The sequence below is a fragment of the Chionomys nivalis genome, chromosome 9, assembly GCF_950005125.1.
Source record: "Chionomys nivalis chromosome 9, mChiNiv1.1, whole genome shotgun sequence".
NCBI classification, from domain to species: Eukaryota; Metazoa; Chordata; class Mammalia; order Rodentia; family Cricetidae; genus Chionomys; species Chionomys nivalis.
In genome coordinates, this window is record NC_080094.1 from 45,827,085 (window position 1) to 45,855,011 (window position 27,927).

The 27,927-nt window shown below is 47.0% G+C and overlaps 1 protein-coding gene across 1 annotated transcript; it reads left to right on the top strand.

Annotated features, from left to right (window-relative positions):
- The first annotated feature begins 1,760 nt into the window (after positions 1 to 1,760).
- On the top strand, positions 1,761 to 27,767 carry LOC130882037 (uncharacterized). The gene is made up of 7 exons (XM_057781918.1): positions 1,761 to 1,966; positions 10,553 to 10,733; positions 11,824 to 15,024; positions 20,263 to 20,424; positions 22,390 to 22,562; positions 24,543 to 24,660; positions 27,579 to 27,767. The coding sequence occupies exons 1-7, from the start codon at positions 1,761 to 1,763 to the stop codon at positions 27,765 to 27,767; spliced, it is 4,230 nt and encodes a 1,409-aa protein (XP_057637901.1).
- Positions 27,768 to 27,927: the final 160 nt, after the last annotated feature.

The window sequence follows — 27,927 nt, forward strand, 5'->3', positions numbered from 1 at the left end:
TGAGTCTTCATTTCACGGACCTCGTGAACCCACAGCTGCATGGCAACACCTTCAACAGATCCATCTCTCCAGACTCTCTGTCTTTTCCAGTACAAACTGGTTGACATAGGTTTCTTTTCATCGTTATTTGATTTTACCAGTACTGGTGTTTGGCCTGCATGTATGTCTATGTACCACATTCATGCAGCACACACAGAGGCCAGAACATGGATCATGACCAGGTGTGAGGCTCCATGTGTGTGCTGGGAACCAAACCCTGGTCCTCAGGAAGAGCAGTCAGTGCTCTTAACCATCGCAGTATCTCTCCAGACCCTGATATGGGTTTCTTAATAGCCACCCTCCAAAATAGTAGATCAGAGGTGGGAGGAGGTGAATGTGCACAGGAGGGGCTGTTGAAGCTTGTGGCCTTATCTACCAGGAGGAGGCAGAAAGAGACGGCTGTCTGGGAATGGCACGAGCTTCTTAAATCTCAAAGCCCACCCACCCCCAATGACACACCTCCTCCAACAAGGCCACACCTTGTAATTCTTCCCAAACAGCTTCACCAAGCCTTCAAACACATGAACCTGTGGGTGTCATTCAAACCACCATAGCAACATTCTTTTGTTTTCTTCACTTATATATTATCCTGAGATTCTTTTAAATTTTTTTTATCTGTGTGTGTGCTTGTGTGTACATGTCCACTTGTGCACACATGTGTACGCACATAAGTATGTGCCTATTGCTAGGAGAAGAGTGTGTCAGATCCCCTTGATCTAGAGTTATAAGTGATTGTGAGCTGCTTGCTGTGGTTTCTCGGAGCTGAATTTAGACCCTCTGTAAGAGTCATCTGCAACCTGAGTTGTCTTCTTTTAATCTTCATTTGGGGGAATATTTTGAATGAGAGAATAAGATTGAACAAGTTATAGAATCCCTGTAGCAAGCTTTTTTCTTTTGGACCACCAGCCAGCTCCCAAATCATGACATGAAGATTTTACTATTAGTTATGAATGCTCAGCCGTATCTTAGCTCTTATTTTAACCTGGTTCTCTTAATCTGTGTTTGCCTCAGGACTTTTTACCTTTCTTTCTTTATGTCCTACTCTGTCTGCAGGAGGGCAGGGATGCCTGACTGATCCCAGGCATTTCCCTTGTTCTCTCCTCTCTCCTTCTCTCATATTTCTTAGGCTAAATTTCTCCTCCTATTTACTCTGTCTGCCCTCCATTCCTGCCTATACCTCTCCGCCTAGGTACTGACTGTTTTGTTCAGCTGCTTTAGGCAGACAAGGTGAGACAAATGCAGCACATCTTTTCATAATTAAACCAATGCAGCATAAATGAATGTAACATGTCTTTACATCACTCACAAATGCAGCATAAACAAATGTAACACATCTCTTTCCAATTCAAATAATAAATAAAATCCCAGCACTGGATTGCCATTAACTATTTCTTAACCATTTCTGTTTTGTGGTTTGTGGTTTGTGAGTCTACTTTTCACTCTGTTGTCTTCTTCAGGATTTGACTTATGTGTCCCCACCCCCTCCATATGTTTCTGCTAGATCACAACCTATTGTGCATGTGTAAGGGCTTTAGTGTAAATCCTAAATATCCCTTTACTATTTTATAAATTTTTCCCTATATATGTGTGTGTGTGTGTGTGTGTGTGTGTGTGAGAGAGAGAGAGAGAGAGAGAGAGAGAGCACTGAATAAAGAGAAATACTTCCATGTCAACAAGCATGAGCTAATGGCGTCCTCATTTCTGTTCACAGACTTAGGAAGATGGACTCTTTCCTCTGGGATGACTTTGGGCCCAGGATACATAACAGGGCCATGGAGCAGATCATCACACCCATGGCTGTCCGGCTTTGTCAGCTGCTCATTTCAGTGGAGAGGAAAGAGGTACAGAGAGAAGCACTTGCCTCCTTGCAGAAGGTGGCAGAGGAACTGGCCAATGCAAGTGAGGCATTTGTGTATGCTGCCAGCAGGTAATATCTCCAAGGAACTTAAGCCCCTTACCCTGACGGCCTGGCAGATGATGGAGCATATAAATAGAACCCGGTTATAGTCTTCAACGCTTTGGGGACTGGTGGATGTAGCTCAGTACCTAGCAGACAAGAAGCTCTGGGTTTCATCCCCAGCACTGCTTAAGCTGGATGTGGTGGCATGCATCTATAATTCCAGAACTCAGGGGGTAGAATGTGGAGGGCCAGAAATTTAAAGTTTTCCTTGGCTACTGTCTTAGTCACTATTCTATAACTGTGAAGAGATACCATGACCAAGATAGTCCTTTTCTTAATTAATTTTTTTAAATTACCTTTTCTCATTTTACATACTAATCCCAGTTTCCACTCCCTCCCTTCCTCTGGCTCCCCTCACTTTCCCTGAACCCCACCCCATCCACTACTCAGAAGGGGTAAGTCCTCCCATGAGAAGTCAACAAACTCTGACACATAACTTTAAGGCAGGACCAAGGCCCTACCCCCTATATGTAGGCTGAGTAAGGTATCCCTCCAAACAGAATGTGTTGACAGAAGTTTCTGTCCTGCCGGGTCCTGCAGCCATTCAGTCCCAAAGAAACACACAGAGGTCTACATTAATCATAAACTGGTTGGCCTAGTAGCTCAGGCTTCTTATAACTCTTACATCCTACATTAACCCATAATTCTTGTCTATGTCAGCCACGTGGCTTGGTACCTTTTATCAGAGAGGCATTCCCGGCTTACTTCCTCTGCTTCTGGGTCATGACTGCAGACTGAGACTTTCTTCTTCCCAGAATTCTCCTGTTCTCATTGCCCCGCCTATACTTCTTGCCTGGCTACTGGCAATCAGTGTTTTATTAAAGCAATACAATGACAAATCTTTACAGGGCACAAGATCATTGTCCCACAGCAAGAATGGAATCCAAAATGCCAGTTCAAGCACTAAGGATAAATCCTGGTCCCACTACCAGGGGCCCCACAGACTGCCCAAGCCACACAACTGGTACCCACATTCATAGGGCATAGTTTGGTCCTAGCAGGTTCCCCCACTGTCAGTCCAGAGTCAGTGAGATCCCACTAGCTCAGGTCAGCTGTTTCTGTGGGTGTTCCCATCATGGTCTTAACCCCTTTGCTCATATTATTGCTCCTCCCTCTCTTCAACTGGTCTTGGGAAGCTCGGGCCACTGCTTAGCTGTGGATCTCTGCATCTGCTTCCATCAGTTGCTGGATGAAGTTTCTGTGATGACAGTTAAGGTAGTCATCAATCTGATTACAGGGCAAGGCCAGTATTAGATACCTTCTCCACTATTGCATGGGGTCTTAGCTGGGGTCATCCTTGTGGATTCCTGGGAATTTCCCTGGTGCCAGGTTTCATGCTAGCTCCATAATGGCTCCCACAATCCATAACCAAGATAACTCTCATAACAGAAATCATTTAATTGTGGGCACTCTTACAGTTTCAGAGGTTCGTCCGTTATCATCATGACAGGGAGTACTGCTAGCAGCATGCAGGCAGACATGGAGAAGCAGCTGAGAGTTTTGCATCCTGATCCAATTGGAGAGGGAGCCTGGGCTTGGAATGGGTTCTTTGAAACAAGCCCATTAACTCCTAATTCTTCCAAGCCTTTCAAATAGTACTGCTCTCTAGTGACAGAGCTTTCAAATGCATGAGATTGTGGGGGCCATTATTGTGTATACAGTATTCTGTCTGCATGCGTGCCTGCAGGCCAGAAGAGGGCACCAGATTTCTTTACAGATGGTTGTGAGCCACCATGTGGTTGGTGGGAATTGAACTCAGGACCTTTAGAAGGGCAGGCAGTGCTCTTAACAGCTGACCCATCTCTCCAGCCGGTGTGTGTGTGGGGGGGTCATTCTTATTCAAACCACCACAGCTACATAGTCAGTTTGAATCCAGACTGAGCTACATGAGACCCTGCTTCAAAAAATAAAATAAAATAAAATAAATGCTTTCTGAAAGAAGACGTGTGGAAAATAAATTAGTATAAGAATGGATATAGATTGTTTTAGTTTGCTTCTCTGTTGCTCTGGCCAACAGCATCTTGGAGGAGGAAGGGCCCACTTGGCTTAACATCGTCATCGAGGGAGAACCTCAGGAAGGAACTGGGAGGCAGGAACTACAGAAAAAGCCGCAGACACTGCTTGTTGGGCTGCTCCTTTGGCTGCTCAGCTACATTTCCGGACTAGCCTAGGCCCACCTGCCCATGAGTGACACCGCCCACAGTAGGCTGGGCCCAACCGTGTCAATTATCAATAAAGAAAATGTCCCCATAGGCCTGTCTCCAGACCAATCTGATGAAGGCAATTCTTCAGCCCAGGTCCCTCTTTCCAGGTGTGCAAAGCTGTGACCAAGATTAGCCCTCACTGCTACGGAGTTGGGGCAAGGCCTAAAGATCATGTGACTCTAGGAAGGTAAAAAGGAAAAGTACAGTGAGAAATAATGCAAAATATTTGTTATAAATTATGTACAGGAGCTGGAGAGATGGCGGAGCACTTAAGAGTGCTTGCTGCTCAATCCTGAACCTAAGTTCAGGTCTCAGAACCCTTGTAATAACATTCATATACATACATAAAATAAATTATGTAGGAATTTAGTAACAGAGTAATTTTATACCAACTTAATACTTCTTTATAGATTTTGAATTTCTGACAACGCATTTTTTAATCACAAAAAGTACAGTCAGTTTTGAGAGAGGCTAAATATTGTTTGTGTTCACTGCAGGATAAATGCCTTTGCTCCATTGTCTGTTCCTGGCAAGATAAATTATTTATACAGACAATTATCATCAGTGTTCATGACCGTGGGAAACGGTCCAGCCCTCTTTATCCTAGCAGAACTGTAATAATAAACATTTGGACTTGAGTTTGGCTCCACCATCCCTGAGCAGTTCTCAGAGAAGGCCAAATGGAGGCCAGCAGCACACCCCACTAAGTGTCATCAGGCTGGCAAGTTCCTGCCTTCCTTTGCTGGGCAGGCTCTCAGGGGGCCAGGACCTGCCTCGTCAGCTGCTGTCCGTCAGCCAGCATGTGCCAGTGAGAAGAGACCGGCGCAGGATATGTTTCCTCTTGCTTAGAAACATATCTTATGATGAGCGTTTAGGAAATACGAATGAAAAAAAGAAAGAAAATAATACTGCCCAAAAACCTGCAGCCTAGAGAGAGCCACTCAGAGGATTCGAGTATATACTTACCCCAGATGCTTTCCTTCTCTCTCTAACTTTTCCCTCCCCATCACTCCACTTTAAGTTTTTTAAAACTCCTTCTCTGTTAGGGCTGGAGAGATGACTCAGCAGTTAAGAGGGAGTTCTGCTCTTGCCGAGAACTGAGTTTGTTTTCCAGCACCCATGTCACAATCACCCTTAACTCTAGTTCCAGTGAATCCAATACCTTAGTCTTTCATAGGAACCTGCACCCACTTACACATAAATACACACATACACACGTATAATTTACATATTATTTAAAGACTTATTATATATAATAACAAATGAAGAAAATATGATACATATACATATATATACACAAGAAAATATGATACAAGTAGACAATAAAATTACATTTTATTCGTCTATAAAGAAATTGTGACATTTTCATGACAATGGAAGGTACTAGCAATCATCATGTGAAAAGAAATGACAAACTCAGAAAGATAAACACCATGTTTTCTTCACTTAGATCTAAAATTGTGTATGTTTGTGTGTGTGTGTACACGTGCACGTGTGCTCGTGTGTGGGCATGTGTACGCATGCCTGTAAGTTGTGGTACTAGAAAGGGAATCATGAGGGGGAGGAGGAGAAGAAAGAAGGCAGTGGAATACATGTGACATGAAAACAGAATGGAGGAGCGTGTGGAGGGCAGAGGAGCAGGGAAGAGAGAGGAGCACCATGAAGGGTGGTGAGAGAGGGATGAGGTCATGACGTCAACGTGGGGGGCCTTGATGAAGTCCGTCACCTTACACACTAGCTTAAGTTCATTTAAGAGGTTTTTAAAACCTGTGTTGGTGTTCCTATCCAAACACATGGTATACATGTACGGACACACGCGTGTTGGTGCAGGTGCAAGGGCATAAAGCAGTCTAGACTGATAAGACCCACTCATCCTGGGTCTGTGTGAACAGTACTCTGAGGTTGGATAGCACACAATTTCACATGCGTCCTGGTAGCTTCTTACATGTTTCACTGTTTAAGACGTTGCCAAGGGTGTAGTTGGGGTGAATCTGGGAGGAGTATGGTGAATATGACCCAAACACATCAGAGGCATGTATGAAGTTGTCAAAGAATTAATTAAATAGTATTTTTTGAAAGAGGTTGCCAGCATATGTCACATTGTGTACAGCAGTATACAAACCCAGTTCTCACACACATTCCTCAGTCCCTGAAATAGTCAGAACTTTTTGTTTGTTTTTCGAGACAGGGTTTTTCTGTGCGGCCCTGGCTGTCCTGGAACTTGCTCTGTAGTTCGCTCTGTAGGGAATTAAAGGTCTGTGCCATCATTGTCCGGCTAATAATCACAATTTCTAATTTAGCTATTTTAGCAGATATTTTACTGTGCTTTTAACTTTAATTCATGAAATAATGCCTTAAAACATTTTTATTCAAGCCTGGCGGTGGTGGTGCACGCATTTAATCCCAGCACTTGGGAGGCAGAGGCCCCCGCAGGTAAATATCTGTGAGGTCAAGGTCAGCCTGATCTATAAAGTGAGTTCTTGGACAGCCAGGGCTCAGGGCTCTATTATGCAGATAAACTCTGTCTCGAAAAATTAAACCACAAAAACAAAACAAAAACAAAAAAACAGATTCAGAAGCACACATATAGGTGTGCACACCAGTTCAAAGGACACGAGAGAGCACTTAGCTATTTGTGGGCAAAGGTAAATGTGGAACAGTATATGAAGATCAATTCAAAATCTATCAAATGTCTGACTATAGCTCTTAATCTTATAAATGATTCATAAAGAAACAGAGGGATCTGCATCTTTGAGATCTTGGGTTAAGTACAGATTTCCAGATGTAAAACTGGAAGCTTGACTCGTGAAAGGACCAAACAAGCTTCTCTTTGGAGGACTCTGTTAATAGACAGGGAAGAGTAGCCAGAGACTGGGCACCGCTTTTCAATGGAGGCGTGCTGACGGCTGTCTACAGCGCCTGAAAGTACATCAGAACTGATGGGAATTACAGAATCGCAGCTCCTTTCGCGTTTAACATCATGGGCAATATAAAATAAATGCAGACATACAGATGGACAATTGCTGGTTTGTATAATGTATAATTAGTTGTTTTATAGATGTATCTATAGATACAGACGTGGTTTATTGTTTGTTACTATTATTTGTCTTTTCGACGACTGGATTGTTATAAACATTTTACGCTTCTTACACCTTTATGATCTCTACACATAATGCTATCACACAATCTTTTCGCTCAGGCAGTGTAAACAGAGATGGTTTTGATTCACCCAGGTACAATCACCAACATCCATTTTCTCAATAGGAAATAGGGGCCGGTGAGACGGCTCAGCGGGAGGAAGCACTTGTTGTTAAGCATGACGTCATCGTTAGATTCCTGCTGCTGTGGTAAAAACATCATGACCTAAAGCAGACCTGGGAGGAGGGGGTTTATTTGTCTTGAGGATACAGCCGTTCATCAGGGAGAGCCAAAACAGGAGCAGAGGCAGGAAGCGCGGAGGAAGGAACCGCGGAGGAAGGCTTCTTATGTACTTGCTCCGCATACCTTCCTCAGCCTGCTTTCTTATACAAGCCAGGACCACCTCCCAGGAGTGGCACTGCCCGCCGTGAGCTGTGCCCTCCCACAACCATTATTAATCAAGACCAGGCCCCACAGGCTTGCATACAGGCCAGTCTGAGGGAGGCACTTTCACAATTCCGGTCCCCTCTTCCTAGCTGATTCCAGCTTGTGTCAGTTGACATAAATTAGGCAGCACACCCAATGACCTGAGTTCGATCCCGGGACCCACATGGAAGGAGACACAAGGGTCATGGCAGAGGCACAGCATCATGTTGCTTTGACTAACAAGCCAGTCTTAGTGTTCTATGGTTGTGAAGAGACACCATGACCAAGGCAACTCTTATAAAGGAAAACATTTAATTGGGGCCTGACTTAGAGTCATTATTATTATGGCAGGGAGCATGGCAGCACACGGGGAGCACAGCAGCACACACAGGGAGCACAGCAGCACACAGGGAGCACGGCAGCACACAGGGAGCACAGCAGCACACACAGGGAGCACGGCAGCACACAGGGAGCACGGCAGCACACAGGGAGCATGGCAGCACACAGGGAGCACAGCAGCACACAGGGAGCACGGCAGCACACAGGGAGCACGGCAGCACACAGGGAGCACAGCAGCACACACAGGGAGCACGGCAGCACACAGGGAGCACGGCAGCACACAGGGAGCATGGCAGCACACAGGGAGCACGGAGGCACACACAGGGAGCACGGCAGCACACAGGGAGCACGACAGCACACAGGGAGCATGGCAGCACACAGGGAGCACGGAGGCACACACACAGGGAGCATGGCAGCACACAGGGAGCACGGCAGCACACAGGGAGCATGGCAGCACACAGGGAGCACAGCAGCACACACACAGGGAGCACGGAAGCACACAGGGAGCACGGCAGCACACAGGGAGCATGGTACTGGAGAAGCAGCGGAGAGTTTTGCATCCTGATCCTCAGGCAGCTGGCAGAGAAAGAGAAAACACATTCAGCCTGGCATGGGCTTTAGAAACTTCAAAGCCCACTCCCGGTGACACTTTCTCCAACAAGGCCGCACCTACTCCAAGATGGCCACACTGCTTAATCTTTACCATGCCATGGTGACTGAGCATTTCAATATATGAACCTACGGCAAATCAATCTCATTCAAACCACCGCAAAGCCTAAAGGAAGAAAGCCAAAAAAATGGAAGCCTGGTGTAAAACATACACCTTTTACTCTTGTCAACACGTTGCATTGAATATCAATGGTCTTGCTCACATTTCTCAGTGGTGGTTTAGTCTTTACCATAAGCCCACGCAGCAATTAGAGATACACTTCTTTTTATTGTAATAATTAATTAATTGATTGATTGATTTTTTTCTCCCCTTGAGACAGCATTTCTCTGTAGCTTTGGAACCTGTCCTGGAACTTGTTCTGTAGACCAGGCTGGCCGCAAACACCCAGAGATCCACCTGCCTCTGCCTCTGGAGTGCTGGGATCAAAGGCATGTGCCACCACCACCTGGCAAAATTGTTGTTTTTCTATTGTGAAATGCTTGTCTCCTGTCTTGCCCGGGGTCAGTTAAACTGAAAACCACGCATTGTGCTTCATTTTTTAAAGCAATGTCCCTTTCACGTGGCCACTTGGTAGCTCTGATTTCTGAATCCTAAGTACTTTGGTGGCACAGTGAAAATAGTGTTCGTATTTCTGTGTATAGTATAACCGAATAATAGCAACTTACAGATAGGTTCATCCCCAAAGGAAAGGGACTGGTGTATGACACAAAGTGTCAAAATAGTATAACTGAATAATAGCAACTTACAGACAGGTTCATCCCCAAAGGAAAGGGACTGGTGTATGACACAAAGTGTCAAAACTTGCATCCAAGCACTCTGTGGAAGCCGCATTTGATCTTTGAGAAAAGTCTGGAATGTTTTACCATTGACGATCACTAACTCTTGGGACGTTTAAAATGAAGAGCGACCTCAAGTATTGATGAGAATGTGTGGGAACTTGAACTGTCTCTTTGATGATTAGAACACAGTATGTTGCAACTACTTTAGAAAATATTCTCTAAAAGTTAAACACATACCTGTTGTTACTAGGCATTTCTCCAAGAGAAATGGACTCCTGTGTCCGCACGAAGACCAAGGCATGCATAGCCACAGCAGCCTTCATTCTTTTTAGTTCTGTGTCCCCAGTACTGGGAATTGAACTCAGAACCTGGCACTCTAGGCAAATGCTGCATTACCGAGTTAGATCACCAGCCTTTTTATTGCAAGCTTTGAAACAAGTTTCCAATAAGTTGCCCAGGCTGGCCACAAACTCACTATGTGGTCTATGGGTGCTGTGAGCTTGTGATCCTCCTGCCTCTGCCTCCCAAATAGCTGGGGTTATAGATGTGCTCCACCGTGCCAAGCTTGGTGGCTTTATCTTATTTTAATAGCTAGGATAGAGTGGCCTCAGGTTTCTTACCTGAAACTCTGGAGGACAGAAGATGATGGATCAATTGTATACAGGCTGTTGAGAAGAAAAGCCTGAGACTCAGAATTCTCTACCCAGATTGCCTGTCATTAACCTGTTTAACCTTACTGTGTGAAGTTTGTTAAGGCTGAGATTGAGGTAACAACTCTAATTCATAACTAAGACACCTGAAGAAAAGATGAAGAGAGGGGTTTTTTTTGTTTTTTTGTTTTTTTGTTTGTTTTTTTAAACTTAACATGTGTCTTGGCTCATAAGCACAGTCTTCATGGTACACTCTAATGGCGCTCTGTACCTTCTGTGTATCCTTGTTTCCATGGGACTCTTTGGGCTTATCATGATAACATTCTAAGTGCAATGTGTCCACTCAGGGTGGCTGACTCTGAGGATGAGTGGTTTAGGGAGGAAATGAAGCCAGTGGCGGAGTCTCTGATCCTCTCTGGGAGGAACATCCTGCTGGTAACCCAGAAGCTCCCCGTGCAGCCGGAGTGTCAGCGCCACTGGGAGGAGCTAGTGGCCACAGCTCAGCAGATCCTGGTGGACACTACCAAGGTGAGGCTCCCTCAGAGCTGGCTGGCAGCTTGGTCATTGCTGGAGAGTACGCATGGCCATGCAGTTCTCACAGGAACTCCTGGCCGTCCTTTAATTTGAAGCCTGCCTAAGTGCTTGCCAAGATCCTAGACAGAGTTCATTACCGATTTAATCAGGGCTAAAACTGAAGCTGGAACAGGAGCTGGTAGAGCCCCTCAGTTTCCGAACACACTCAGTTTTTCATCCCGACCCACAGTCCTTTCTAAATACAACTTAAATTTACTTTGGAGAGTTTATGCATTTTTATTTCATGTCTGCGAGTGTTTGCCTGAATGTGTAGCTATGCACCTGCTGCACCACGTCTGTAAACCCAGTGAGGAAGAGGCAGGCAGTGGAGGGCCTAGGAAATTCTAGTGTTGGAATTACAGACAGTTGTGCGCCCCCTTGTGGATGCTGGGAATCAAAGCTAGGTCCTCTGGTAGAGCAGCCCATACACTTAACTGTTGACCCATCTATCTCTCCGGCCCGTTTACAACTTTTACATTGGGATATTGGTCCTGATTCAAATACAAATCTTCAAAATATTTTGTTGTTGTTCATTGTATAACATCTGTAGTGTGGTTTATTGGAGGGTATTGCAGTGGGCTAGGGGAGGATGAGAGGCAGAACCGGAGGGGTTTGGGCACCTGCTGCTGGTGAATGAAAGAGAGAGAAAGGCTTTTGGCTTGGGTACCAGCCCCAGGGATAGGGAGTGGATGGATGGAGCTGTCTGTGAGAGGCGAGTCACGCTAGAAAAGCTGCCTCAGGGAAGCCCTCCAGTCCATCGTTCTCATTTAAATAATAATACGTCTTTGAACAGTCCAGGGTAAACCCCACATCCCCTAAATATGGAGAGAAGGCAGTTAGTTCAGACCTCTGGTTGACAAAGAAATGCGTACACACGCAAACCTCCAAGACTGGAGGGCGCATTTTCCAGTCCGGTCACCTAGACGGTGCCTGTGTTTGGTTACATTCAGGTTAAGTGACAATGTAAGGTCTCCTAGGCTTAAGCTACATGGCCCCAAGAATGTTCAGTCATCTTCAAGTCTCTTTCCTGTGACCGCCCCAGCAGGTCTTGCTGCTTGAAGACGCAGCAATGGCGAGGAAGACGGTGCCAGCGGCTGGTTGGTGCCTGACGTGCCTGGAGGCTCTGGAGGCGGCGGAGGACTCCACCTCGCTGCGCGTCTCGCTGTCTGACCTGGCGACTGCGCTGCTGCGACTGGGAGGCCTGACCACGCGCTGGGCCCGGGACGAACGCCTGGGTCGAGTTCGCCACCGGCTAGGGTGCTGCATCCCAGCGCTGCTTGCAGGTGCCCGCGGCCACCTCCGGCACCCGCGCGAGCCGCAGCTGGTGGCTTCACGGCGCCGCATCTTTGCCCTGACCAGGCAGAGCCTCAGGGAGCTCCTGGCTGTCCTGCAGCCCGGCATTGCAGGGCCTGGTGCGCGCTCTCAGAATGGCGCACTGGCGCGTCATCTGCAGAAGCTGCGACAGGTCCTGGAGGAGCCCGGGCCGAGCCACCTGCGTGGTGAGCTGCTGGATGCGCCAATGGTCGCCGTGGTGTGGCACTGCCTGCACCTAGCCGCCTGCTCCACGCCAAGGGAAAGGATGCACCTAGTGTCCCATTGCCGCCAGCTGCTACAGCTCCGCCCTGGCCTGCATGGGCCTCCCCAGATCAGCCCAGGGACAGAATGCGAAGCTGTGCGGGTCGCGACTGATGAGCTCTTTCGGAGAGTCCGCGCTGGATTACTGCACCAGATTCTGGACACGTTCACAGATACCCAAAGTCCTCTAGAGAGGCTAGTCCAGGCCTCCTTGGCGACTTCCACCATCAGGTTCCAGTGCAATAGCGAAGCTTTGGCAGAGACTTTCCGACTTCTCCTTGATGCTTTTTACAACCAAGCCAAGCAAATGATCCGAGTGGCACACTTGGTTTGGGTCTGCTGCCCCCAACAGCAAACTGGCAGGGACATGGAGGCTGCCGTGGCAGATCTTTGGGGGCTTGTGGTCAAAGCAATGGAACTGTTTTCACAAAGTCCCCAAACGCAAGGCCTGGACTGGAGCCCTGACACCCTACAGGCTCTGCTTGAGGCCTGGGCCAGGGAATCGGAACACCTCTTGGCATGCTTTGATGTCGTTCTCGATATTCCTGAATTCCTGAGTTTGTCTATCCAGGAAATGGCTAAACATTTGGATTTGTACACGAGGGCTCTGAGGAGCGGAGCCCCCAGAGAATTTTCCAGACCTGTGGCGTTCTTACGCGGAAGAGCCACACACATAGTGCAGGTGATGAACAGGTACGTGGGTCAAGACCCAGATCCCATTTTCCGAAACGGGATGAGAGTCGTGGTTCAGCAGCTGGCGGAGTCTTCCTTGATGCTGGCTGCAGCCACTGAAGGCAGCACAGGTGGGGACAGCGCCCAGGACACAGGGACCTTTTTAACCATGGCAAAACACCTCATCTATTCAGCTCAGCAAGTCCACGAGGGGCTGGATGGGACCAACCACCCAGACATCCTCAGCCCGCTTCGATTCCAAGTCCAAAGGTTTGACCTTGCCAAGGGATGGCCTTATTTGACTCTCCCCAGCCGCCAGCATCCTACAGTTCCCGCGCTGAAACACCAGCAGGTGCCTGGGTTAGGGAGAAATGACACGAACACCCCTTTCCTACCAATAGAACAACTTTCCTACGCAATGGTCCCCGACACCTGCAAACAGGGGTGGGGATCTCCATTCCTTGCTGTCAGCAAAGTCATCACTGCTGTGAAGAGCCAGGAGCACCGGGTAGTGACCTCACCACGCACCAACATGCCAGAGTCTACTGTGAATATAGCCCCAGAAATCCAGGCTGGGGAAGAACCCCTGGGACCAGAGAGGATGTCAAGACTATACAAATTCTCAACAGTGGTGCCTTCGATTACTGACCTAGCCGGGGAGGAAGTCCATAGCACAAACACTAGAAGTGACAGACTTCTGGAAGTGGCTTTTCAGCAATCTGGGAGAACCAAGGAACCCAAGCAGGCTTTGGTAGCCAGGGCTGGTGACTGGTACCCCCTGTGTCAACAACTCTTTTGCCGTAGCCCAACCACTGAATTACCAGGGAGCATGGAAGTGTTTGTGGAACTTCAGCAGAATTTGGCCTCAATGGTTCAAGTAGCAGCCAAAAGTGGTCCTGTGAATTTGGACGAGAAGAGCCCTGGCCCAATGGAGCACCCGGAAATGATTTTAGAGCTGCAAGGTAGATTGGAAAAAACAGAGGTCCATGCTAAACAGCTATTGGACCAAGTTCTGTCCTCTGATGGTCGCCAAGCCCCCAAGGTGAGGGACAAGGACATTGACGATGAGTGTCTTCTATGGGCAGTGGCTGTGCAGGACCTGATGCAGTGTCTGGGGAGGCTCAGCAGGAGACAGGGACTGTTCCTACTGCCCCTGCAGCAAGCGGTGAAGAGCCAGCAAGGGTTGCAGGAAGGGTTAGAGCAGGCAGCGCATGTTTCCCAAAGGTTACAAGAGGCTGCTGAGCTGTCTCGTCTTCTGTGTAGTGATGAACAGGTAAAGGATGAGGTCTCCTTCCTGTGTCGAGAAGTTCATGTACTCACAGATGCCTTGCTGGAGGTGGCACACGTCTTGGTCTCCTCCCCCAAGCCATGTTCCAGCCTCTCCACACGCTTTGAGCTCCTCTGCTTGGAACTCAGCCTTCGAGTCAAGGCCCTGACCAACCATCTGAGCAGCATCAACGCTGTCTATGAGCATATGTTCCAAGATGCTGTTGGCAAGAGCTCCCAGACAAGGATGCTGTCTATTATCCAAGCTGTGCAGGGAATCATAGCAGGAAGTGAAGAGTGTGGACCCTTCCAGGAAGACCTTCTTGTGTCTCTAGAGAACATTCTCATGCTCACTAAGGAGGTGGCAGAGAGGGTCGCTGAGCTCCAAGAGCACCCGGAGGAGCAGGGATTGCATATGCTGGATTGGCTTAGGTGGGAATGGGCAGCCAAGGTCCACCATGCAGTGACTCAGCTTCAGGCCTTGGAACGTGGTCCCACTGAGGCCTGGAGACTCCTAGTCCAATGCCTGAAACCCGGGGAAGAGCCAGTAAATGCCCCAGAAGAGGTTCTCGTCCAGCTCCAGCTGCAGTGTAAAGAATGTGTAGTAGAAACCTCTGCAGGGGGCAGTGTGGAGTTTCAGGATGCTGTTTCCAAAGGCATCACAGGAATCTCAATGGGGACCTGTGCTGATGAGCTAGCCACCACGGGAACCACCACAGCAGACGTGAGCATGGTAGGCTACTTGGCATCTTTCATCTACCTACACCTGGACCTGTTTTCTAGTAACCAAAGACCCTCACATGTTCCAGAAACTCAATGCCCACACCACATGTATAATTCATACAGGGCAGGCATGAGCAGCCTCTAAAAGCCTAGGCTTGGGGTTCAGCTACCCTAGCCCGAAGCTACCTCTGCCATGTCCTTACCAAAATCAGAGAGAAGTCTCAGCACCATTTAGACGCCAGCATTCTAGTCCTCTAGACGGCTGCTGAATGAGTCCCTGTAAAAATATTTCCCTTCCCTTAGCATCTAGTCTATGTCCTAGGATGAGTGCCTTTCCATCAGCCTTTTGGAGTTTTTCCTTGTTACTTTAACAGACTTTCCTATGGCTGCCAGTACTCAGGCTGCTTCATCCACTTTGACCTGTACAGATGTCGCCTCCCCGCTCCAAAGTGACAGGAACACAATTAGAATAATTGTAGTGGGGGTAAAGGGGTTTATTAGAAAGATACTAGGTCTGTCGAATGCCTCCCCTACATATCTGCTTCTTTCTAGGGCAAGACAGGACACTTACGCATTAAGGATCTTAAAGATTGTATTTCTACTGACCATAACCAGAGTCAGTAGTCAATAGTAGAGCTTAGCAGGACTCTAGTAGTTTCTATGCAAATACACTTCATCCAGTGTTTACCGCTCTAGAGGTGGGACCTGGGAGAGGAGAGCCTAAAAATGAGGCGGACTCGAGTCTCCTGCCGTAGCCAGCCTTATTCAGAGCCTCGGGCAGTTTATACTCTGAGAGTTAAGAAAGGTCACATGAGTTCGAGACCAGCCTGGTCTACAGAGCTAGTTCCAGGACAGGCTCCAAAGCCACAGAGAAACCCTGACTCGAAAAACCAAAAAAAAAAAAAAAAAAAAGAAAGGTCACATGAGGAAAGTTCTCATGAGTTTGGGCTGTACATAATCACAAGGACAAGCCCCATGTGGCACCACCTATTTTTTCCACAGAAGCAGATAAACAGCAATAGGCAATTGTCATGGATAATCTACAGTAAACTCACTCCTGTCTGCTACACCCGGGAGGAGCACGAAGCACATTCCCAAAACAACTCTGTGGTTTTGAGGAAGCTGAGGTCACAAGACTCTTGTTTTCTTGGCGTTCTCTCACAAGCACTCAGAATCCCATTGCATGACTCCGTTCTTAAACCGTGTTCTGACAATCCAGGATTTGATAGAGAAGTTGCTCCATCTATCCCTACTGTGACCTTATGGATGGCTAAGCAGAATCTCCCAAAACTCCATAGGGCTTTGCCCAAGAGAAACCATGCCACACCATACTCTTTTTCTCATCAAAATGTCACTTCCACACAAGGGGACTCCGTGGCCCAACAGGGAGAATAACGGACACCATTTCCCTAAGCTCTATGCTCGCCTGCTCATCTCTCAGTCTTATAAATCCAAATAGCCTTCAGTCTTCTCTCCCCTTCCCTGGCTCTCTGTAGCCATCAGCACACACTACTGACACCACCCACTCACCAACTTGCCTCCAGTTTCTGTCAATGCATCAGAAGTGTCACCGATAGCTGCATGGCAGGGCGGCAGGGCAGGGAGACGCTGGGCAGCCAACTTTCAGTCTCTGGGTCTGGAGTCTCTATCACACAATCCTCGGCCCACGTTGAAAAGTTTGGAGTCCTATCTAGATTTGGATGCTGAAAGTCTCTGGTAGGTGTTAAAAAGGCCCTTTCCCAAGCTTCCTTACATATTAGTTCAGGTTTCTATTGTGATGGAGGAGGGTCATCTATGTGTTACTTTCATTGGTTAATAAAGAAACCGCCTTGGCCTTTGATAGGACAGAAAATTAGGTAGGCGGAGTAAACAGAACAGAATGCTGGGAGGAAGAAAGAGTGGGGCAGTCGCCATGACTCTCTTCTCTGAGACAGACGCAGGTTAAGCCACCACCTCGTGGTGCTACACAGATTATTAGAAATGGGTTATGCAAGATGTGAGAGTTAGCCAATAAGAGACTGAAACTAATGGGCCAGGCAGTGTTTAAAAGAATACAGTTTTCGTGTAATTATTTCGGGTATAAAGCTAGGCGTACGGGAGCTGGGCAGGAATGCAGCCGGCTGCTCCCTACTACACTATTGCTGTGATAAAACATCATGATCAAGTCAGCTTGAAAAAGCAAGTGTTTAATTGATGTAACGGTTTCAGAGGCTTAAGGTCCATGACAGTGAACTGAAGATATGGTGGCAGGAGGCTTGGAGAGCTCATATCTTGATCCGCAAGTAGGAGGCAGAGAGCACCCTGGGAATGGTGGGAGGCTATTGAAACCGCAAAAGGGACACACCTCGTGATATGCCTCCTCCAAGACGGCCACACCTCCTCACCCTTCCTCAAAAGTCCCACTAACTGGGACCAAATATCAAACACATAAGCGTATGGGGGCATGCTCATTCACCCTGCCACACCCACTTTTAGCTCCAGACCGCCACGTCCATTCTCAGTGTGGTCTTCAGTCGCTGCGCTGAATTCCTGGTCAGTGAGTTCTTCATCACTTACTTCTTTTCAGCTACTCCTGCCTTCCCAGCTCCCAGCAGGCTGACCGGTGAGCCTCTCTAGAAAAGGCCTCTGCCCTCCACTCCCAGCACATAGGGACATCCTGATCTAAAGTCGGGCCATTGCTGAAGCAGATGACATCATTCATTTTCAGAAGGATGCTTTATATTGAAAAAGTCATACAGAAACCCCAGCAAAGACATGCGATTTATTAGTACTCGCTAGCTGAGGGTCCTAGCCCACTCCACAGGGCCACTACAGAGCACCGCAGAGGAGGTGACTTGTAAAGAAAAGAAACTGAATTGGCTCAGAGTTCTGGAGTTTGGAACCTATCTTAGGAGAAGAGACAGCCAAGGATATCTTCAATGCTTTGTTACTGGGGTCACTTCCAGTGTAGGACACTTTGTCTTGATTCTGGGGTCAGAAAGAACACAGGAAAGGTGCCACTAAAGATCTGATAGAAAATCTACATCTAAATAAGTCAGGTCCGCTGACCTTTCAGAGGCCAGGGCTGCTGTTTCCTTAGGAGGAAGCCAAATCAAGTTTTTAAGAAAAAAAAAATATTCACTGTGAAGACCTTTGGAATAGGATGGGTTCAAGTTGAAACATCCAAGGATTCCTGAATCTCCTTTTTAGAAGATGAACATCTTTTATTTATTCTTTGACAGGCTTACACATGTGAACAATGTGTCTTCCCCATCTCCATCCCCAACCATCACCTCCCACTTGATTCCCCTCTCCTATTCCCACTTAGGCTCCTTCCCACCCCCTTCTGGAGTTGTCTCAGGCCTATGGTCTCACTGTGTAGTCCTGCTACCTGTCTTGGCTCCCCGGTGCTGGGATTAAAGGTGTACACCACTATGTCCGGATCCCTATTTTTATTTATGTGTATGAGGGTTTTGTTCAGTATTTCTGTGTATCACACGCATGCGATGACCTAGGCCCAGAAAGGGCATCAGATTCCCTGGAACTGAAATTACAGATGGTTCTGAACTACCAAATGTGTGCTAGGATTTGAACCTGGGTCCCCTGGAAGAATAGCCAATGTTCTTAACTGCTGAGCCATCTCTCTAGCCTCTTCTCCTAACAAAACAAAAACAAAAACCAGGGACTGGAGAGATGGGTCAGTGGTTAAGACACTGGCTGCTCTTCCAGAGAACCTGGGTTCAATTCCCAGCACCCACGTGGCAGCTCACAACAGTCTGTAACTCCAGTTCCAGGAGCTCTGACACCGTCATACAGAATATAGAAACAGGCAAAACACCAGTGTATATTAAATAGATTAAAAAAAAAAAAACAAGCAATGAAAAACCAAAACTGTAACCAAACAAACACACAAAACTGAATCCCATCAGTGCTGCCTGCTGAAATGCTAATTGTTCGTGTTGGCTTGATTTTGTACAGGTAATCATAGCTGTGGTGGCTCCATGAGCGCAGTGGCCGTGATGTGTCCAGAAGACAGCCTTGATAGCTCCCCATCCTCCAGTTCTTATATTCTGCTCTTCCTCAGTGTTCCTAGGCCTCAGTGGGGTGTCAATTCAGATGTCTCCTTTAGGGCTGAACACTCATCTGTCACTAATTCTCAGCACGCTGCCGAGCTAATGAGTCTGTGCTGGTAACTGCAGAGAGCAGCTTCCCTGGCCAAGGCTGAGAAAGACTAATTCATTTCTTCCTGGGCTGTCAGCAGCCTAACCCTAAGTTCTCTTCAGGAGGCTACATGTTCTTTCTTCTCCCTCGTAAGCCTGAACACTCACAGGAAAGAAATACACTATGCCGCCTAAGTTGAGATTCAAGGATGCCATGTTTCAGTCTCTGCAAACTCCAGGGAAACGGAGTACAGACTCACAGGGGATCATCATGTCTCTCCTTGCTGCTTCCCTACAGTACCTTTGGAAGATTGCCCAGGGCTTTGAGGACTCAGGAAATCCGCCTGATTCCCTGGTGCCTTCTTTAAAATGATTTAAAAAGCAATTGAAGGAAAGGGCTCAGTTGATATAGCACTTACCGCTTGTGGTGGTCTGAAAGAAAATGGCCCCCAGAGGGTGTGGCACTATCAGGAGGTGTGGCTTTGTTGAAGTAGGTGTGGCCTTGGTGGGAGTGTGTCACTATGGAGGCAGGCTTTGAGGTCTCATACATGCTCAAGCCACGCCCAGTATCTCAGACCACATCCTGTTGCTTGCACAAGATGTAGAAATCTCAGCTTCCTCTCCAGCACCATGCCTGCCAGCGTACTGTGATATTCCCAGCCACCGTGCTCCCAACCATGATGACAAAGGACTGACTGAACCCCTGAAACTGTAAGCCACCACCTAGTTAAACGTTTTCCTTTATAAGAGTTGCCGTGGTCATGGTGTCTCTTCACAGCAATAGAAACTCTAGCTAAGACACTGAACAAGCATGTGGGAGGACTTAAACTCTATTCCCAGGTTAAAAACTTAGGTACACTGATGTGTTACACACTTGTAATCCCAGCACGGGGGTTGGGGGAATGGCAGAAGTGGGCAAATCTCTGGTCCAGTCCAATGGCAGAGTCTGTCTCAAAAAACAACGAAGACATCTCTTGAGTAACACTGGCCTCCACATGTGTATGGACACACACACACACACACACACACACACACGCATCCTCACTGCAGTTCAGAGGCCCGAATGCCAGGAACTGTGTTGTTCTAACCCTCTGAACATCTTCTTTCAGCACCAGCGTGGCAGCCCCTCTCCGCCTCCTGCTCAGATGGACCAGACTGTTGAAGAGAATGGCGGTGCAGACAGCGAGAACAGAATCACCCAGATCACACACGAGATGGCCAAGGAGGTGCTCCTGATGGCTCAGAGCTTGAGGAAGAGAGGGCGAGTCCTGGTACTTGATCTTCAGCAGGTCATGGTGGTGGGTGATTGGGCGCCACGTGGGAAGTGGTGTCTTGGCATTCCTAGACAGGGCTGGAAGGAAGGGTCACACTGAAGATCCAGTCAGTACCCCATCTCTGTAAAATTCACCTCACTTCTCTCCTCCCCTCCTCTTTCTGGCTTGACTACTATGGTTTTTATCAATTATATCAGGGAAGATAATTTTGCCAAATCTTCAATGCAGTAAAATTAGTAAAAATCAAGGAGCCATTCATTCCCCAGAACAAGTCAAGAATGTCATTTATGCCTTCTAAATTTTACTTTTTTTCTCTCTTTTTGGTTTTTCTAGACAAGGTTTCTCTGTAGTTTTGGAGCCTGTCCTGGAACTCACTCTGTAGACCAGGCTGGCCTTGAACTCACAGAGATCCACCTGCCTCTGCCTCCTGAGTTCTGGGATTAAAGATGTACGCCACCACTGCCCGGGTTAAATTTTACTTTTAAGTGTCATTATTCCCCTATGTGTGCATGACCCAGGGAGGGGCAGACGTGCCAAGGCATGCCTATGGAGGTCAGAGGACAACTTTGTGGCATCAATGCCTTCTGTTTTTGTGAGTTTCAAGCTCAGCGCACAAAGCGTTTGCAGCAAGTGCCCTTTCCCCAGAGCCACTTCAGGAGCCTGTTATTCACATCTTTTAAAGCTGACCTCTGGAACACTGTCTCCCCCTCGGATGACAGAGAGGACTGAGTTCCCTTGAATGCTATCCCATTATGGCTGGCATCCCTGGAGGGGAAGGGCCTTTTTCCACTAGCTTCTAGAGGCTGACTTCCACCGTGAGCCTATTCCCACTCTCTGTAACCCTCTTCTTGATTAAACTGAGGCAATGTTTGCTATCAACATGCCATAATGGGAAAATAAACAAATAAGAAAAAAAAAAGAAATGTGCTTACTTTGTGCATAGACCAAAAGGAAGACATAAAATGGCGGTTAAAAAGCTTCCAGCATGGGCCTACCAGGTACAGATGGCTCCAGGGACCTGACTTTCCTATCCTGGGGCAGGACAGAGGGTTCAGGAGAAAAGGGAAGGACACCCCCTGGCTATATTACTACAGGAACAAACCCAGAGCCTCCATTACACCAAGACTCAGATCTTCCATTGTTGGGTCCCTCCTCCCAGCCAGTCAACTCTGGCTAAACCAGAGACCCCCCAGGGCCACCAAAACAGGTGTGGCTTTCCAGGATGTGTTTCCAAATCTGGTGTTCTGATTTAAATAGGACGCAGGTGTCTGCAGGGATGTGTGGCTAAGAACCTAGGAACTTGCAAGTCCTGCATCCCTTGTGTTTCTGGAGAGATGTACAATCCAAGGGCCATTTTAAGAGTGGGGTTTGCTTCTGGTAGGAACTGACTATGCAGAATTCACCTGAGTTCCCCAATCTCACATCCTGATCATAATACCATTTTTTTTAAATAACTGAAGTATTTGTGCTCTTGAGTGAAACAAAAATAAGACAGAAAATATCTAATTAGGGCTGGGGTTATTTGGTAGAGCTCATTTGGTAGAACACTTACCTAGCATGCACAAGGCCATGATTTAATCCCAAGCACCACATAAGCCAAGCGCAGTGGTACGTGCTGGTTATTCCAGCACTCTCAAGTCAGAAGTCCAAAGCCATTGTCAGCTGTATCAGGAGTTCGAGGTCAGCCTGGGATATGTGAGCCTAGGAGTCTGGGTCCTGGTCTTCTGCTGCCCCCACACAGGAAGAAGATTGTTCCTCATTCAGTCAGGTTCTTTCTAACCCAAGAGAAAGCCCTTAGAGTTGACTCAGGAAATGGTGAGGCTCAAACACACTCATTTCCAGGGGAAGAAGTAGTTGAGCTAAGAAAGCTGAGGGCAGGCGTTGTAATTTGTCCCTGATGTCTCGGGAGAAACCTATGAAGGCAGTGTTTGCCTACCTCTCACACTTCCTTCTCTGATATAGACCAAAGATCAGCTCATTGCCTCAGCCAGAAAAATCTCAGCTTCCGGAAGAAACATCGCCAGACTCATTCACATCATTGCTAAGAACTGCATAGATCAGAGATGCTCCGGCGAGCTTCTGTGTATGGTGGAGCAGATTCAAACCATGAGCAGCCAGCTCAGCATCATCTCCAGGTAGGAAGCAGCTTGAGAGAGAATGGCTAAGTATTGTGAGGTCCAGTGGGGATGGAGGATGAATTATTTGTATGTTTAATGACTTACCATCCTAGAGTTTACACTGGTCCCTTCCCCATACAGAACACAGGCCCTTACTCTATGGCATCTCTGAGCTCACAACACTTCAGGGGTGGTTAGCCTTTGACACAAGTGACTGACACCTTTTCTTTGTAACCACATGTAAATTTTGACAATTAGCCCTGTTTTTATGTTAATCATATTTAATGAAAAAGCCGACTACCTTTTAAAACACGGTGCACAGTGACATTTTGGACAGCAGAAGACTGCATATGTGATGCTGGTTCCATAGGTTAATCACGTGATAACAGCACAGCCCTCTTAGTTTGTGGAAGTACACCCTGTGATAGTCACACCAAGAGGAAATCACCCAACAACATAGTTCTCAGATGGATGCCTGTCACTGACTCCTGACCGTACATCAGTAGCACACATACGAAAATAAATCTTTAAAAACCAATAATAAAACTTGGCAACTGCTCTCCAGGAAATACCATTTCAGATACATCATCATCTTGTTTTCCAGCCGCCCAGACCCGAATAATCACATGGAAACTATATTAATTACATTACTGTTTGGCTGTTGGCTCAGTTGTATTTCTAGCTAGCTCTTACATCTTAAATCAACCCATTTTCTGTATTACCACGTGGCTATGGCAGTACCTCATTTTCTACACGTCTTGCTTCCTCAGGGGCTGGCTGGCATCTTTCTCCTTTGTCATCTACATGGCACTCAAGATTAGCTGCCAATATGTTTTCTACATAAGACATAAATATAAAAATGACCACCACAAACAAATCTGTTTTATCATCAAAATGAGACCACCCCATAGACACAAGGTGCATGGTGCCAAGCAGGGAGAATGAAACAAAAAAAAACTTCCCTGGGGGCTGGAGAGATGGCTCAGAGGTTAAGAGCATGAACTGCTCTTCCAGAGGTCCTAAGTTCAATTCCCAGCAACCACATGGTGGCTCACAGCCATCTGTAATGAGATTTGGTGCCCTCTTCTGGCCTGCAGGCATATATGCAGACAGAACGCTGTATACATAATAAATAAATCTAAAACAAACAAACAAACACTTCCCTGTGTCAACCGGCAGGAAGCGCTAGGGGGAAACAGGCAAAGCATTCACTGGGTTCTCGTGGGAAGGAATGTGCAAGGCCAAATGAGCAGGCTAAGCATGTGTAGGACTGATTATTTTGGATTTGGAAGCTGTGTTTGCAGGTAAGTCATTTGCTCTTTCTGGGATCTGGTGAGCCCTAAAAGAGGCAGTTCCTCCAACATCAGCCTGCATACAGCTCTGTGCAGGGTTTATTCTCTTTCATGTTTTGATCACAGCTGGCGTCTGTTCCTTTGCCTCTACTCAGTCATTTCCATGAATGACACACTCTTCTTTGTCATTCTAGATGCTATATGACTCACATTTTCTTGGCATTAAAGCAAAATTTTCACTTAAAAATGCTAAATTAAGCTCTTAGAGTGGTCTTCCCCAGGACTATGGAGACAACACCTGCTTGAGGAGGACTTGAGTTTGATTCCCATCTAAAAACTGGGTGTGGTGGTGTGTAGGTCTAACCCCAGGACTGAGGAGGTGAAGGGGGGGGTGTCTTCAGGGTTTGCTGCTATAGCCAAACCTGTTAGCTCCAGGCTCAGACAGAGACGCTGTCTCAACAACAACAAAAATGGAGGGGAGGGACGACAATTGAGGAAAACATTTTACATTGCTCTCTGTCGTGCGTATATACACACACACACGCACACACACATACACACACGCACAACACACACACATACACACACACACACACATCCTTCCCCTGACTATTCCCACCAAAGTGGCTCAACTTTCTACATGGTATTTATCGGCAATTGCCTCCTAACCTGGGTTAAAGACTTCTTTCTTTCCCAACGCCCCCAGCGTAAAGGCCTCCCTGGCAAGAAGCAAATCCTCTGAAGAGCTCCTTCTAGACAACGCACAGAGACTCCTCCAGGCAGTCTCCAAGGCTGTGAGGGCTGCAGAAGCTGCCTGTCTTCGGGTGAGTGCCACAGGGACCTAGCAAATGCCCCCAGTCACCAGGACGCCTTCTCTTAGCTATTCCACGCTGTTCCTTCGAAACCAGTGACCTCACTTCCTGTCGGTTTATTTGCATGTTTTCTGTTAGCCTGGCCTTAATTTCAACCCTTCTTTAGCCATGCTCAGCCTGCAGATGAGCCTACCATAGCGTTCTGCACACCTTTGCTATGTTTCCTTCTGTTTCAGGTTTCTCTTTGTTTGGTTAGTTAGTCGAATGAAGTTTTTGTTTTTGAGATAAGAGCATGGATAGCCCGTGCTGGCTTCAAACCCAGTGTGTAGCTCAGCCTCACCTTTAACTCAGGGTCTTTTTACCTCAGCCTCCTGAGTGCTGAGGTTGTCAGTGTTTACTATCACGCCTAGATCTCATTTTTTTTTCTTTTGTAGGATTTATTATTTACCTGTGCATTTTTGCTCACATTTCAATTAAAGTTGTGAAGATATTAATTGCAGGGATATTTACTTTCTTCTCTGATAACAGGCTCAGAGCTGATTCTAGCTGATTTAGGGGATTTGCTTTTTGTTGTTTCTTGACAATGAATGGGGAGTGTTTCGTTTGCATGTCTCATAACTTTCCATTGGAAACTTGACATTTCATGTAGATTTGTAAACGCTAAATAAAATCTACATATATATTCATGTCCTCCAGGCACCAGACACTGACCTGATTTGGGTTTTATTGTTGCAATCACTGAGGGTTTCAGGCTTCCCTTGTGTTTGGTTTACTGTCCTTTCCTTAATAGTCAAAGACTTGCATTCAAAAAAAAGGACATAGCAACAGTGGTTCACGCCTATGTGACAGGAGTTGCTCCCTTCCCCAAAGCCTGCATCTCAGAGAGGGGTTCTTAGTCCCCTAGCCCAACCCGAGCCTTTCTCGGGAGCATCAGGTGAGGTCTTAGACAGAAAACTCTGAGGATACATGGACCTTTCTTGTCAATGGGCACTATACTCACACTAATCCAATTTGGACATTAGCAATTTGTTCATTTTATTTTTCAGTTCTGGAGGTTAAAGTCAGTGCCCTGAAGAGACTAGGCAGATGCTCTACTACTGAGCTGCATTCATAGCCCTTAAAACGTTCCCCCAAGCCGGGCGGTGGTGGCGCACGCATTTAATACCAGGCAGGCGGATCTCTGTGAGTTCGAGGCCAGCCTGGTTTACAAGAGCTAGTTCCAGGACAGGAACCAAAAGCTACGGAGAAACCCTGTCTCGAAAAATCAAAAAAAAAAAAAAAACTTTCCCCCAAGACTTACATTCAGTTACATGGCTGCCCTGTCTCCCCATAGGCTGAGTCTTGTGCAAACCAGTCCTATTCCAATCTCTCCTCAGAGATGTCTGTTTTTCAATACACCTAAGCCTGGAGAACTTCAAACTCAGTTCTCAAATAGATTCAAGAAAGCACAGTTTTGTGTAGTGACTGACTATCTCATTGCGGGGAAAGCAATACTTTCCTGGCTTCCCGCATCTTAAGTAACAGCTTTAGATGGACACTATTGACATGCCTAAGAGGGCACCTCCCCCGGTGTGATGTAGGACACTGGAGGTGGATGCAGGAGGATCTGAAGCTCAAAGTTATCTTTAGGTACACAGCAAACTGGAGGTCAGCCTGGGCAACATGAGACCCCCTTCTCAAAGCAAAACAAAACCCAAATCAAAAATAGATTAAGTAAATAAATTGCATAGGGCCTCTGTGTGAGGCCTACCTCTGCCCTTATCACTTCTTCCCAGCCTGGTCGCTTCTCCTTCAGACCTGAACTTTAAATCCTACCTCCTCTGAAGGGATGAAACACCTCAACTGTATGGAGGCCTCTTGACTCCTGATAGAGTTATGCCCCTATGAACCCACCACAAATTGAAAATATGGTTAAATTATAAATGCATTTCAGGCCAGACATGGTGACTCACACCTGTAATCCCAGCAGTCAGAAGGCCGAGGTAAGAAGATTGGAAGTTGGAGGCTAGACTGGGATTCATAGTGATGAAACCTTGTCTCAGAAAGGGAAAATAAGAGGAAAAAAAGCTAACAAAAACATAGAAGACACATTAATAGTTTAACCTAATTCTTAAAAAGTACTTAGTTTTTGTTTCATGTATATAAATGTTTTGCCTGCATGTATGTCTGAGTATCATATGTATGCAGTGCCCTCAGAGGCGGTTTCGGGGGCAGGGGTGTCAGATCCTCCTGGAACTGGAGCTACAGATGACTGTGAGCCAGCATGTGGCTGCTGGGAATCAAACCCAGGTCTTCTAGAAGACCAGCCAGTGCCCTTAACTGCTGAGCCTGGTCTCCAAGCCCTAATAGTAATAGCTTAAGACATAATCATATTTCAAAGCTGTAAATCAGTAATCGTAAGTCAGGGATCGTCTGTAATGCAGACTAAATCATATCCAGTTTCCTATTTCAGTTCCTTGTGTGCAAGACACAAGCAGAGGAAAAATTTGGATGGGGAGGGAAAAAGATATTTTAATATGTGTGGGTATTCTGGCCTGCATCTATGTCTGTGTACACATGTGTGCTTGGTGCCTGAGGAAGCCAGAAGAGAACACTGGGTCCCTTGGAAGAGGAGTTAAAGGTGGTTGTGAGCTATCATATGGGTGCTGGGAATAAGACCCGGGTGCTCAGGAAGAGCAGCCAGTGTTCTTAACTGCTGAGAGGGGATGTAAGAGAGCTGGCGGTGATCTCAGAACATTTATTTCACTGGGATAAATCTAAAGCCCTTTGCTCTACTTTTCATCTCCTTCCAGGGTGGGTGGTCTCTTGCCCCCCTCACACATGATTCTTGACGCTGTATAATGAGAGCTGTGACTCTAGAAGGAACCCCACAAGAGCAAGCTCCACCAGGGTCCCCAGTATTGAGCTTGACTATCCTTCCACTCCTGCAGGGCTTGAGATGGCCTTCCTCAGATCCAGAGGAGCTGGAGGTGGCTGCCTTCTGCACACAGTGGAAGAGAACACTACTACAACACCGACTTCAAGAAGCCTCAGACAAAGACTGCGATGAGCTGGGATTACGAAAAACAAGCACGAGGAACCTCCCAGCATTGGTGGCCCTGGTTCAAGACGCATTATAAAAGCTGAGGCATATTCTCCAAATCAGCCTGTGTTGACCAGTACTGTGGTAACTTAGCACGGCTTTTGGGCGGAATCTGAGACATAGGTATATGTGGCCAGGGCTTGTGCTTTACAGAGCTTCCCTGACAGCATTCCTGGTTAAGAACATGGGGCGCTGAT